The sequence below is a fragment of the Saccostrea echinata genome, unplaced genomic scaffold, assembly GCF_033153115.1.
Source record: "Saccostrea echinata isolate AGI-Se365-2 ecotype Australia unplaced genomic scaffold, CSIRO_AGI_Sech_v1 ptg000054l, whole genome shotgun sequence".
NCBI lineage: Eukaryota > Metazoa > Mollusca > Bivalvia > Ostreida > Ostreidae > Saccostrea > Saccostrea echinata.
Window position 1 is genome coordinate 12,346,040 of NW_026889803.1, and position 15,225 is coordinate 12,361,264.

Here is a 15,225-nt window from a genome sequence, read left to right on the forward strand (position 1 = left end):
TGGATATGCTATGGACAACGTTCATGAAACAAAACTTGAAGAGACAAATCAATTCCAGAAACAGATTGATATCAGAAAATTCAAAACACCTTTTAAATCATACGGTCCAATCGATCTGCAATTAGAAGAAACTGAAGGTATTTTTTTTTTCAAAAAAGAATATCATGAACATACATGTTACGGCATGCAATAATTTTATATACATGTACATATATATCTGCTTTGAGAAAAAAAAAAAAGATTTGAATATGTTTGTATATGTCAGATCATGAGTATTTCAGTGTGAGGATGTTTACATAATTCATGCATAATAACAGATATTAAGATATACACAAATTTCTAAAATCTCTTTTTAACTTAATCGCTTCTTTCAGATTCTCTAAAACATTTGGTTGAGGACACGACCCATATTGATCCGCTTACAGGAATCCCACTAACTCACTTGTCATTTATAATGAAAAATTTGATGTCCCTAAAATTCTCGTATAAATACACTGTTCCAAATGGTCATCTCCTTTACACTGAGAGAGTAATGTTTCACACAAAAGGCCCATGGTGTGATGGGTGTAATTTTACATTAAGAGACATCACCCGTGCTCAGAAAATGCAATTTTTCTACAACAAACATAATGGAAAACGAAGGAAAATAGTTGTTATCAAAGATGATAAAGATGTGATGTTTGAAATGCCACCAGAAGAAGAGCAACTGCCATCTCAGGTATTAGTAGAACCTTCAAAAAACTATCCTGGTTATTGCAGGCTTAAACTTCCAAATAAGCAATTCGTAGGTAGAGACGAAAATATTTTGCGAATTAATTCAGATGATTATCTGAAAGCTTATGATATCCCAGAAAGCCTTAAGTCTGTGCCTCATTTTCATCGATCAGAAGTTCAATACATAGGGTTTCTATGTCCATTTCCGCCAATGACATCAGAGTGGGGAAAGAGAAAAAGAAACTTTGATTTCCCAACGCCTGATCTAGTCGACAGGATAACAGAAATAGGTTGCACACTTATCCCTAAATCACATCCAAAAAGCGAAAATCCTTTAATTGAGTGGAAATACAATTTTTCCATGGCAGAGTACGTAATTATTTTGAACCTGACAAGAACACAGCAATCTGGTTATTTTGTGATGAAAGTGTTAATCGAAAACTTGACATTTCAGATCAAGAAAACACTCAAAGCAAAGCATTTTAAAGCAGTTTTCTTAAAAGCGTGTGAGGAAATGTCCGTTAGCGCTTGGGACACTTGCTTCAGTGGTTGTATACTATATGTCATCAGTAAATTGTTATCGTGCTTAAAAGCGAGATGTCTTCCCCATTACTTTATTCCTACCAATAACCTTATCGACTGCTTCTCGGAAGAAGACATCAGTGCTATCTCTGTCTGCATTGAATCCATTCGTTTATTTCCTGCATACATCGTTCAATTTGTCGCTGAAAAGCATGGATATGTGTATGGAGGCAACTTGGTAAAGGCTATTCTCTCAGACATACCATCTTTTGTGCAGACGAAAGACTTAAAGGCTACCGTCGAGAATACAATGATTCCAACATCCATACGCACTGCAAAGGTCCTCTCAAGGATAGGTCTTTATGACGCAGTAACTCAGCTCCTAGAAGATATGTATGAGCAGCTGCTTTTGCTTCCGGATTCAGAAGCGCAATCTAATGAATTCGAAGATTTTATAGACGGTGCTATAAACGAAATGCATCAACGTTCAACACGAATCATTCTAGCAAAGACGTTTGAACGAGAACATGGAACAACTCTGGTGGCGAAACATGTACGAGAGAATGCATTGCAACTTAAAAACCTGTTGCCATGGAAGGTTGACGATTTAATCGGTTGGTTACAAGTTCCAGAGGACAAGGCTGGAGATATTACATCAATAGCAAAGTTTCTGTACGGATACAGTCTAACAGAATATGATAAAAGAAACGTTATTTTAAGTTTATCCGCCATTGTAACCGCCATAAGATGTTCAAAACATGCAAACGAAAAAGGGTTGTTTGATGTGAACACTGTTGAAGACCAATCATTGAGAAAAGAGATTATTGAAGAGATACGTGGACTAAAGCAGAGTTTACTTCAGTATTACATTCATTTATTTAATGTATCAAGTTTGGAACTGCTCACTTATCCTTTAAACAATTTTATGGGCGATATCGAAAGGCTTTGCGAAGAATTCCCAAACTTTATGCCCACTGCTAGCGAAATGTTCCGTTACCTAGGAAGGTTTGAAAAAGCAAAAGAATACAGTCTAAAGTATATAACTTATATTTCAAATACAAGTGGTTGGGTGAGAGCTCTCACCTAAGACATGCATTCAGTTACTCAAATATAAGTGATTTGGTAGGCAGAGATGCGATCGAGCCTGTTATACTAGAAATAATGAATGTTTGTGTGCATGTACTGTTATAACGTTGGACAGATATCCTTTGACTAACCATTTCATTCAATAAAGTACCCCCCTCCCCTCAATTTATTGCAATCAGAAATTTGATCAGGATTTACTCCGATAGCAATAAGTTAAACTTTATGTCTTGAACAATATTAAACAATGGCAATCCTGATTGAATAGACTTTTTAGTCCCATTTTGTTGTTGGAACACTTTTAAAGAATATTTTCAACGAGATACAGAAAGTCATGTGATTGCCTGGACAAAGAAAGCAATTCCAACTGTTCGTAAATGATTAGTGCAACTTTTCCAAAATGCACTAAAGATCGAAAAGTATCCGGTTTTTGTTTTAATCAGGGGAGCTTTGAAAAGTTTGAAACATGATCAATGTGAAATGAATAATCTCATGTATTTCCTTGGATTATTGTTGAGCCACTCGGTGTCCATTGCGTAACAAAACAAAAATAAGGAAAATATATGCTGTCTCGATTTGCTACACCTTTGAAATATACATCTAGACGAACATGCATAAAGTGTTTTTTTTTAATTGGTATTTTATTATGTTTTCTTACTTGCTAAACGAAATTTCATTTAAATAATATTATAGTTAATTAAATACATTGTATTCTCGTACAAAATCATAAGATTATATTTGCTTTCGTAACGTGATTCACTCGTCAATCTCGTTATGTTATGAAGTTATGATATTAAACCCCCACACCCAAAGATCGAAGACTGGTTGAGGGGATTGGGTGATCGGGTGCATATCATTACCGCTACATTTTCAAAATTGTCTATACCGCAACATACTCATTACCGCTACGAAAAAAGGTTACATTACATTTAAAAGTATACATTACCGCTACATTGCCTCCTTCGTTAGCCAGCGGTTTACGCATGTACAAATTGATTTAAACATGTACATCCATAAGACGTTTCCCCTGCTCACCACGGCGAGGTGAAAGTAAGACATTGAGTAGAATGTTTTTGTTTTCAATTTTTATTTAAAATCTATTTCATTTAATACTGTATACAGGGAAATTTTTGCCCCCGTTTTATTTTCGCTCTACTCACAAGTGGGCGAATTTAATGACTGGGCGAATTTACAACGGGGCAAAATTATTTGCAAGTGCAAAAACAACACTGTATACAGTAAAAAATTTCAGAAGTGTTAAAACCGAGCATCGTTCATGGATGAAACACAGTCTTTATAGAACTGGTAGAGATTTGAAGACCATTTGCTTGACGTACTGCTTTCTGGAAATCTCTTATATAAATTATAATAAACAGAACTTATATTCCGTGTCATTGCTGGCTGATTGGATATGTAGTGGTAATGAGTTGTAATCGGCAATACTCTTCTTGATAAAATGTAGCAATTATCACCCTAAATTTCGAAGAAATGTAGCGGTAATGAGTTGAAATTCTTCGCAATGTAGCGGTAATGTTGACCTCCCGGGTGATCTTGCTTTTGGTTTGCCTATTTGTGTGAAGTATGACTAGAGGGTGTGACTCGGCCATTGCTCAAGGTCATTCGGACAAGATCACGGGGATTGAAAGTGTTGAATTCTGGTCTGGCGATGGGTCCATTAAATTCAATGGAGGGGTGCGTATCATTTCCGCTACATTTTCAAAATTGTCTATACCGCTACATAATCATTACCGTTACAAAAAAGGTTACATTACCGCTACATTTAAAAGTATACATTACCGCTACATTGCCTCTTTCGTTATCCAGCGGATTATGCATGTCAAGTACAGATTAATTTAGCCTACAACATGTACATGCGAAGTCAGAGGGGACTTTGGCTATAGAAGTTTTTGATCCTTGTTAAAACTCTCACTTGGTACAAAGGAAGGTTATAATCAGAGGGTATATTGTGAATCCCTTAACAAAAGTTCAATTTTTTACCAAGAACAATTTGGCCCTAGTTTGTTGGAGGGGGGAGGGGGTATTCACGAATACATAATGTTGAACTTGATATTAAGTGTATGATTATATAACAATTTACTGAACAAGTCTGATTTTATTCCGTATGGTTCATTTTATCAGAACATAATATTGCTTACATATTTGAAAAAAAAATTATAAATTATAAAGATACATGTACATCAAATTGCATCCAAAATATTCGAAGTAGTGAAATACTTGTATAAAATAAAAATCACAAGATTTATTCAGGTAAATAAAACAGTATACATACAAGTAATACATTTCATGTACAACTGAATAAAATAACACTCCAGAAGAAATTGCTTTTGTGTAACAAGTGGAGTTTTTGGTCATATTTTCAAATGCACTAAGGAAGAGCCTCCAGACAAAAATGATGTTTTGAGCTATATATATCTTAATCTATGTAAAAATTTGGGACCTTTTTGTCCTAGCCCTGCCCTGAGGGCCATAAATGAAATAACCATGAATCTACATCATATAAATATGCTTACAAATAAAATTAGTAATACTGAAGATAAAACCAATATATTTCCTGTGAAAATTTGACCCTTTTTGGGGATCTGTCTTTGCTCAAGGGGGCACAGTTTGATCAAAACTAAATGAGTATGCTTGCGTTAAAATTTAACTTTTTTTTGCACCAGAGCTTTTGAGAAACTGATTTCTAAAATTTTTCCACAATGGTCTCCCATCACTGCCTCATCTCTCCTCAAGGAAAAACCTCAAAAACATGAGCAGTGTAGGCACAACCAATGATGATACATATTAAGCTTTAGATCACAAAAGCAGAAAATCATATAAAATTCGGAAATTATGTGGAAATTGTTATTACTACATGCATATTTCATTTCATCATCAAGTTCATGCTGTTTGTAATTACGAGCCAGAGCTTCCTGTAAAGAAAAATTGACATATTTGTAAATACTCTACATAAAGTGAAAAATGCACACAACCCTACAAGTAGTAAAAACAACCAATAATTAAGTGATTCATCAAAGAACTTTACATTGTTGTCTGTCAAACCTGTCTTTATCTCTGACCTTCAAAGGCAAACGTACAATTCAATAGTGAGTGTTCACTATAAGAAATAACCAAAAAAGACAAAACCTGTATTAACAATGTTTTCCTCTCCTACGCTTGATCGTCTGCTATTAATATAACCAGTGGAAATATGATTCTGCAGTCTGCTTCTGTGGAGCGTATGTCGAATGGAGGAAGGGGCAGTGATTGGGGCCATAACTTGACCCAGTATGGAAGCAAAATACATAAAACTCAGCAACATCTGAAATAGGAATGCAGTATTTCATGCTATCTAGTGCCACACTGCTCAACAGAATAATATTGCCAGACTTCAGATTTTTCAATTTATATCTCTGTGATTTTTACTCAGTCTCATACATAAAATCTTTCATCTTACTAGTACAGAAGTGTATTCACAGTTCAATTACTAAGCAAAAATTTATTTCATCAAACTAAAACACCATGACAATGTATTTAGAACTCTTTGGGAAAGAAAATTATATTTCCTAATATACATGTGGCAAAAAAAAAAGGGGGGGGGGGGGGTGAAACCATATTTGTAAGAGATGAATTTTGCATGTTATAATTCATGTTAATTCTTAGACTGCAACTGACCTGTATGGAAACACAGATGTAGTTGTACCACATGTGGGGTGTCACATCTGCAGTACCTAGATAAAAAGACAACCCAATTACGAGTCATAATTAATGTATCAAGACTGATTAGAAAACATCACAACTGCTGTTGCTTACCACAGAGTGTGGATGTAGAGACTGAGAAATACAGAAACTGGCAGTACATCACAATAATCAAGGCAGGGTCTTCTTGTACATCCTCATGGACATCTTTCCAGGAGTCTGGCTGCAATTAATACAGAAATATTTCACGTCTTTAAATGTATCTACAAATAAATTATGTCACACATTTCATCAGCCAATAAGATAGTGTAAAATAAATACACTTACTTGTATGTCAAACTATATTTTTTATAAATAGAAAACTTTTTAAAGTATTGGCATACTGTAAACCAAGTTTAATTTATCTGTGAGTTTCAAGACTCTCTTTTTCTTGCAAATATTTATCACAGCAAACCATTTAATTATAATTGTAAATAAGTGTAGGTCATTTCCTCAATCACAAAAAGAAAGTCTTGTGTATGGATAGACTACAAACTGAAATATCATGAATAAAAATTGTTCATCCCTGGTACATCACTATAAATGAGCTTTACTGTAAATAAAATAAATGATCTTACTTACTGCTAGTCTTTTTGTAAGTGTGTAGATCCCAGCAAACACCAGGATAGCTGCCACATAGGACTGTGCCAGGAGCAGAGCACTGACCTCATGTAGAAACAACTGTCTCACCAACTTCACTGTTCATATAAATGGGCTTGCACTATTAAACTTCTAAGAGGGTCACGTTTTGTTCTTCAAAGATTCAATCTGTGTTAAGTGGGTTTTTTTAATGCCTTACCTGAACTAATTAGAAGCAAAACCAGATTCAAAACTTGCAGCAATATCATGGTCAAACAACTCTGTAAAGCAATTCACAAACTTAACATTTTTATCAAAAAAAAAAAAAAAATCAAGGGTAATGTTAAACATTATACATTTATTGACTGGGTTTGAGGACAACGTGCGTTTTATTATTTTTTTTTTTTAAAACATTTATACATGTATGTCGAACACAAACGAATGCAAATGAGATTTAGCTGACCCCGCCCATTGTGTGATGTAAGTGGTCCAACATCTCATCGACAGGTCCAATATATCTCGCTCTGCGGTCAAACATCAATTTCTTTATGACCGCTTAGTAAATCATTAGAAATGTAATTGTTAGACTTTTTTAAATATAGATTTATATAGGAACTAATTTTTAAGGAGGGATTCTTCTCTTAAGAATAGTTATTTCTTATATTTAAAAATCAATGAAATTTTCACAGAATCAAGAAGACAATATCACTAAGTGATGGTATCAGTTAGATTAAATTTGACCGTTTTATATTAGAGGCAACGTCAGGTCAAGGTCAGTACCTTTTCCCTGGACATTAAGAATAAAAAAATACTGTTGCCAATCATGCGATGCCTACTTCTATTTCAATAAATTGAATGTTTTTCTTTTTGCATAAAGAGATATAACCATATAGGGTCTATAAGATGATATTACCAAATTGACATAAATAATTTAACTAAAATGGATATTGGCTAATCCGAATTTTCTCTATTTTTCTTAAAATTTTAAGATATTTTAGTTATTTTTATATGCTTCCTATATTTAAATTTTTCTTATTTTCACATATGGTAAAGTTGTCACATAAAGATACAAAATGATATAAAAATAAAAAGTTTTGACCATTTACTAAGAGAGAAAAAACAGTTTTTACGGATTTTTGGATCAAATCTGAACTTAGATTGGAAGCTTTTATAAGCTAACATAATTGTAGTTTGTTTGGAAAATTGTATTTATTTGATATATTTTAAAACTTCCCTTATTATTAATTTAACTTACATTTTAAAATTTTCTCCAAGTCTTTGATTGTGTAAAAATTATAACTAAATTCATTTTTCTATAATTATTTTGAGAGGCAGAAAAGAAGATATTTTCATACGCCGCCATTCCACCAAAAATATAGTCCCTGCTAGATTTCAAACTCAGTTTACCATTTCTATTTAAAGTTGTACAATTGTGATGAGGAAAGAAAAATATGATCTTTTAAATCTCTTACATCTAAATATATAAAACATATAAGCAAATATACTTAGAATATTTCATCTAGTCAGAAATCAGACAAGAATCCCTCCTTAAAGGTATATCAAACATTTATGTTATAGCAGTACTATTTTCACGATAAAGACCAACAAAGATTACTACTGCATTACTACTAACTTTATAATTTTGATCAGAGATATTTTTCTAGTTTTTCTTGCGATTTTTTTGTTTAATTCAAAATTTTATGGCCCTTTATTGAAATATTGATTATACTTTTTACTTGATAAACTTAATAAGTTTAATTTTACTACCTTGCTTTTTCTTGAAAATGGCAAAAACAAAACTTGACTAATACTATACATAGATGCTACTACTGTATATAGTATGTATAAATTCAAGTATTTGTATAAGTTCTTGCAGACATTGTACTTTTAAATTGATTTAATAAAAATTGAATTTTGTTCCAAGTCAAGAATCAATTAAGTTACACATACATGTATACATATACAGCCACATGTACATATATACATATCAGTAAAACTAAAAGCTATTGTATCCAAATATGACAATTAAGTAGTCTGATTTAACTTCATGATAAATAAGGCATGTATTATACACTATACAGAAAGAAAGTGACATCCATCTCATACAATGAAGCAATTGTTACTAAATCTTTCTTCTTTGCAAAGAATAGGTTCAAAGATCTTTATGTCTTTGATAAAAGATATGCATAATGTTAGATTAAACCTGACTATCACTTTAGAACTATAAAAATCAATGGTATATTGTTAAGATATAATAATTGATTTGTTTTCCTTTTTTAACCTACCACAACAAGCTCTGTGTAGTCATCTTTCTGTGGCCATATATCAATCAGTGTTTGTATGATCAGATTTATCCCCTGTAATACAAATACATGTATCTCACATTATACAATGTAGCTCTATTCTTTTTACCTTAATTGTTCAGTAGAAAAAAGTTTAGAACAATTTCACTGTTAGTTTGGATATTTTGAAAATTGGAACAAAAAGAAGACCCCCCCCCCTTTTTTTAAAAAAAGTAGCAAATCATTCAGTGAAGTTAACCTAACGTTTAGTTTGCCAACTCTTGCTTGAATGCAAAATATACTGTTTACATCACTACTTCAGTGAAACATGAAGCATGTCAACACGTACCAAAAATTCAAACTGCTGATTTTGTTGTTGTATCTGAAAATCTCACCATACTTTCAAATAAAGTTGTTCTAAGAAATGGTAATTTATAACTAGTGAATAAAAAATTGGTTGGTTTGTCAATTATATTTTAGACACTAGGAACATGAACACTAAAAAACTAATTACCTGAAGGGCTAATGTAAAAATGATGACTTTAATACTAGCTGTTACTTTCTCCAAAATGTTTTCACATTTTCTTTTGAGGGAGAATAAAAATCCTGACTGGGGACTCTCTGCTGTTGTAGTTTCATTCTGTAAAGTCAGTAGAAAATCAAATAATTTTCTGCAGGGAAATTGCAAAATCTATATTTTAAAATTAACTTGTGCAAACTGATACATGTAAAATTTGATCAGGTCCATAGGAATTTTGCCAAGAGACTTTATACTATAGAAAACAGAGGTGATCTACTGTTGTGTCCCCTATACAATAATGTCTGATGACCCCCGCCCCTTCTGCAAACTGAAATTACTAATCCTACTTGTCTGCTGTTGATATACGCAGACCCTTAGTGTGTGGGGGATGGGACCGTCCCCACCACACTTTTTCTGAGAATAGTCATTTGGTGTAGATTTAATTTGTAAATGTTCATTTAGATGTTGTTGTCCCCCCCCCCCCTTTTTTTTGGTTGCTGAAAGGTTGAACACTGGCAAATTCCAGTATTTGAAAAAAAAGTACTGAAAAGTTAGAGAAAGAGGTCAAACACCCCACCCTCCACCCCCAACACACAAAATAAGATTTTCAAGTTTGGGGATTTTTTTTTCAAAATTTTTTTGGGAGGTTGCTCCCCTCCCCCACTTTGAAAAATGTTGTTAATATGGCTCTGGATACAAGTATGGCAACTAATTTTACATTGTTTCTGGGCCTCTTGCAATTCAGTTATCTTCTGGGGTCAGCAGAGCAGACCAAAAACCCTATGCTTGTGAAGATGGCATTCATAATTGAATAGATAGTTTTCATATGAAGTATTTTCTCTACGAGTTATTTCACTTGGCCGCCACCTTGGTGGTCAACTTGGTAATTTTTCCTCTTGTCTATACCAAATCTAAGAGGGTGTAGCAGAAATATTTGGGGAAAAGTCTTTATAGAATAAAAATTATGAAATAAAGGAGGCTTTAACAAATGTATATTTTTCAGAAAAGCAATGCTTTCTACCTCACAATGGCCAGTATAAAAAGTTAAAGTTGGTTGAATAATGAAGGAATATGAGCATGTTGACCTCCAATATGGCGGCCAACGGGAGATAACTCTTGCTAATTTGGGCCTACTGAAAACTATCTATAGACATATTCACAGTGCACTCAGATATATACACATTGCAGAATGGAGCACAGTCAAAAATTGGGCTTGTTTACATTAAAATAATATAATAAAATGACTCCATTTAATATTTCATTATTTTTATAATTTAATAAAAACACTGTTTAATAATATATACATAATGATACTAATAAATTTAGTCATGGATATGTATAATTGTGTATGTTGTGTAAATCTTGACCATAAGATCTGACATAACTCAGATAGTTTAAACAAATATTCTGGTTATCTTGAATTCAATCTCATTACACATCAGTTTATACAATGCTTGTTTATTTCAATATCTGGGGTATCACGGTTTGAGGCTAATATCAAGGACCCTTATTAAACCTGCGTATTATTTAATTCCAGGTCTCCTACGTAAGTCCTCAGTAAGGCACTCGTCTCCTCCAGTTGATTGGCCAGTTTCAGGGCTTCATATTGTGACAACTGGAGAGTCTTTCCTGCTCTGCATAAAATATTTCAAACTTTAAATTTTTAAGTGTACAAAAATTTTACAAGATATGAGATCTCATTTGAAATTTAGTTTACAAATTGTCATGAACCTCCATTAAAGGGGAGTAATATTATCTGTGGATCAAGTCATAGATATACTGTGTAAATTATAATTGGTTTAAACATTTTAGTCTAACTATACATGTATATATCAATTTATCACAACATTATTGATAATTTGTGTAATAGTGTAGCATTATTCTCTTTAGAGAAGTGGACAGGTAGGCGAAAGCCTGTCCACTTCTCTAAAGAGAATAGACTGTAGCATTGCCTTGCTGATCACACTTGGAATTTATAAAATCAAAAAAAAATTAGAAAGCAACCAGATCTATGTAACACAGTCTGATCACTCTAACATAACAGAAGAAGAAGCATGTGTAACAGCTGCAAAAAAACCCTTTAAATTCAATACTCTTATGACGTACATGTACCTGTATGATCTAGATGCTGCTTCCTCATCCTCATAGCTACCGATCAGGGGGTCGTCCAAATCCTCACCTGTGTGGTCCCACATCAATTCCTCTCTAGACATCTTTGTGTTTTATTTTAAACTAAAAATACAGGCATGTAAATTATCTGCACATCCTGTATATTACACCGGGACTTTGTTGTGATCATGTGATCCTTGCTAAATATAGCTGTAAGCATGGTCAGTGGACATTCGGAACACCTCGGCTGATTCCACTACCCTCGGATGCGCCAAGATTCTTAGGCGGGTATTTCAACGTGTTGAAATGTACAAGGGTAGAACAATTTTTAATCTACTGTCCTCATAAAGTGAAAGTACAGATGAAAGGTGTTGCAGGCAGGAACAGATATATATCGATATGCATCATGAAGCAGCCAGCTCTTGGAGAAAATATATAGATCAGATGAATCCGACTGAATTTGAAGCATGCTGGTTTATTGCCTGCAGGAACCTATAAGTGTTTTTAGCTCACCAGGACAGAACCGTATGTTTTTCATCATCTGTCGTCCGTCTTATCCTTATTATTCTCTTTTTTTCAAATATAAAATTGTCACCATGAATCCTTAAGAACCTCTCTACACTGCACACTAAAGAGTTCTGATTCTATTGTATTTTTCTACAGTTAGAGTGATCTGCCCTTAGATCTCAATTCCAATAAATTGAAATTTACAGTATATTACTCAATTTGTAATCCTTAACATTTTAAAAAGGCCAAGATAAATTAACTGAACACTTTATTTGCAAGTATTTTCTCCACGAAAGTAAACAATAATGATTTCTGTTCATTGATACTTTGTCGTCTCTGAACATTTTTCCTGGGGGTAAGTGCCACGTATCGTATATTTAAAATTAGATAGATAACCTCATTATTTACACCTTTATTCAATATAATTTTCTCAATGTCCAAAAAACATTTCACACTGGTGTATAGAGGGTCCTTAATTAATGACCTTATGTAAGAGGAATTCTAGTTTTAGTAAAAGGCCATGGCCTCCTTTCAAAGAGGAGATAATTGAAGGGGAAATAATAAAGAAAGACAAAAAAGTGTGGGGTCATGTAAAGATCGACGTTTAAAAATCTTGATCTTCTCAAGAATCACTGGACTAGAAAAGATTAAATTAAATTAATAATTGAACTTAGCTTCCTGACAAAGTGTATATACATGTAATTATATTCCAGTTTGTTCACACACCCTCCGCTCCCCCATTCTCTCCCCAACTGGGGTAGGTTAATTGGGCCACAAAAGAGGATCATTACTTTTTCATGGGGATATCTTGTAAAAGAGAGTTAAGTTGCAGATCTGTAGCTCTGACTGTCAGATCTGGAAAAAAATACGCATGGACGACAAAGAGCTACAGTGCCATCTTTTAAAAAATGTGTACATGTACCAGTATAGCTTTCCTTACACTTTATAAGCAAAATACGTGTGAAATGTAAATATGTTATTATGACGTCACAATAAACGTTACCATGAGTATATTGCAAAACATCATGAAGAAGAAATGAAAGCGCTGATATTTTACTCGTTCTCTGTGTTTTTATATGTTTGAATATTTTTCATATATATATATATATATATATATATATATATATATATATATATATATATATATATATATATAAAATTAGCTCACCTGAGCTGAAAGCTCAAGTGAGCTTTTCTGATCACATTTTGTCTGTAATCCGTCTGTCTAGCTGTCTGTCCGTCTGTCCGTCCGTCTGTAAACTTTTCACATTTTCGACATCTTCTCCAGAACCACTGGGCCAATTTCAACCAAACTTGCCACAAAGCATCCTTGGGTGAAGGGGGTTCAAGTTTGTTCAAATGAAGGGCCACGCCCTCTTCCAAGGGGAGATAATTAAGAATTGGTGAAAATTTGGTGTCATCTTTTAAAAATCTTCTTCTCAAGAATTATTGAGCCAGAAAAGTTTATACTTATGTGAAACCTTCATTACATAGTGTAGATTCAAGTTTGTTCAAATCATGACCCCCGGGGGTAGGGCGGGGCCACAATGGGGGATCAAAGTTTTACATAGGAATATGTAGGGAAAATCTTTAAAAATCTTCTTCTCAAGAACAAAAAAGCCACAATTAGTCATAATGATATGGAATCATCTTCAAGTAGTGTAGCTTCAAGTTGTTCAAATCATTACCCCCGGGGGTAGGATGGGGGCTACAATGGGGGATCAAATTTTTACATAGGAATATATAGGAAATTTCTTTAAAAATCTTCTTCTCAAGAACAACAAAGCCACAATTAGTCATATTGATATGGAATCATCCCCAAATATTGTAGATTCAAGCTTGTTCAAGGCATCCTCCAGTAGTAGGGTGGGGCCATAATGGGGGATCAAAGTTTTACAAAAGAACACATACAGGAAATATCTTTAAAAATCTTCTTCATTCTCAAGAACGACAAAGCTATGATCAGTCATATTGATATGGAAGCATCCTCAGGTAGTGTACAATCAAGTTTGTTCAAATCATGACCCAGCCCCCCCCCCCCCCCCCCCCAAGGGTAGGGTGTTAGACATATTTAAAATTCTGTTTTAAAGAACAGCAAAATCATGATTAGTTATATGAAGATAGAAGCATCCTCAGAAGGTTTATATTCAATTTCATTCAAAACATGGCACGTTGGGGTAGGGTATGCCTAGAACAGGCGATCAAAGCTTTATATATAAATATATAGGAGAAATATAGGAGAAGAAATCTGCTGACGAAGAACAGCAGGTGAGCGTTTTGGCCCATGGGCCTCTTGTCGATACTGTATTACAAAATTCCCCTTTTTTGGATTGGATTTGGTTGAGCAAGGTATTTCTTTTACTAAAAATAAATAGCTGTATTTTTTTTCATACAATGGCCATATTTTTAGCTCACTGAGCTAAAAGCTCAAGTGAGCTTTTTTGATCACATTTTGTCTGTAGTCCATCTGTCCGTCTGTCTGTCCGTCTGTAAACTTTTCACATTTTTGACTTCTTCTCCAGAACCACTGGGCCAATTTCAACCAAACTTGCCACAAAGCATCCTTGGATGAAGGGAATTCAAATTTGTTCAAATGAAGGGCCAGGCCCTCTTTCAAGGGGAGATAATAAAGAATAAGTGAAAAATTAATAACATCTTTTAAAAATCTTCTTCTCAAGAACCACAGGGCCAGGAACGATGAAACTCATGTGGAAGCATCCTCAGGTAGTGTAGATTCAAGTTTGTTCAAATCTTGACCCCTGGGGGTGGGGCGGGGCCAGAATGGAGGATCAAGGTTTTACATATAAATACATAGGAAAAACCTTTAAAAATCTTCTTCTCAAGAACAGAAAAGCCATTATGAGTCATATTTGTATGGAAACATCCTCAGGTAGTGTAGATTCAAATTTGTTCAAATCATGACCCCTGGGGGTAGGGCTGGGCCACAATGGAGGATCAAAGTTTTACATAAGAATATATAGGAAAAACCTTTAAAAATCTTCTTCTCAAGAACAGCAAAGCCATGATGAGTCATATTTATATGGAAGCATCCTCAGATAGTGTAGATTCAAGTTTGTTCAAATCATGACCCCTGGGGGTAGGGCGGGGCCACAATGGAGGATCAAAGTTTTACATAAGAATATATAGGAAAAACCTTTAAAAATCTTCTTCTCA

At 34.0% G+C, this 15,225-nt stretch overlaps 1 protein-coding gene across 1 annotated transcript; it reads right to left on the reverse strand.

Moving 5' to 3' along the window:
- Positions 1–4,561: 4,561 nt before the first annotated feature.
- Positions 4,562–11,727, reverse strand: LOC133205445 (uncharacterized). The gene is made up of 10 exons (XM_061341265.1): positions 11,548–11,727; positions 10,952–11,069; positions 9,430–9,555; positions 8,919–8,990; positions 6,854–6,914; positions 6,637–6,752; positions 6,130–6,238; positions 5,992–6,047; positions 5,464–5,638; positions 4,562–5,249 (listed from the first exon to the last, which is right to left on the reverse strand). Exons 1-10 carry the CDS (start codon positions 11,646–11,648, stop codon positions 5,233–5,235), a joined length of 951 nt encoding a protein of 316 aa, XP_061197249.1. The 5' UTR covers positions 11,649–11,727; the 3' UTR covers positions 4,562–5,232.
- Between the last annotated feature and the right edge of the window lie 3,498 nt (positions 11,728–15,225).

Coding starts and splice junctions, on each gene's coding strand:
- LOC133205445 (XM_061341265.1), bottom strand. CDS start 11,648: ATGTCTAGAGAGGAATTGATGTGGGACCACACAGGTGAGGATTTGGAC. Junction 6,915..8,918: donor ACTACACAGAGCTTGTTGTG/GTAGGTTAAAAA, acceptor ATTGCTTTACAG/AGTTGTTTGACCATGATATT. Junction 5,639..5,991: donor ACATCTGTGTTTCCATACAG/GTCAGTTGCAGT, acceptor TTCCTATTTCAG/ATGTTGCTGAGTTTTATGTA.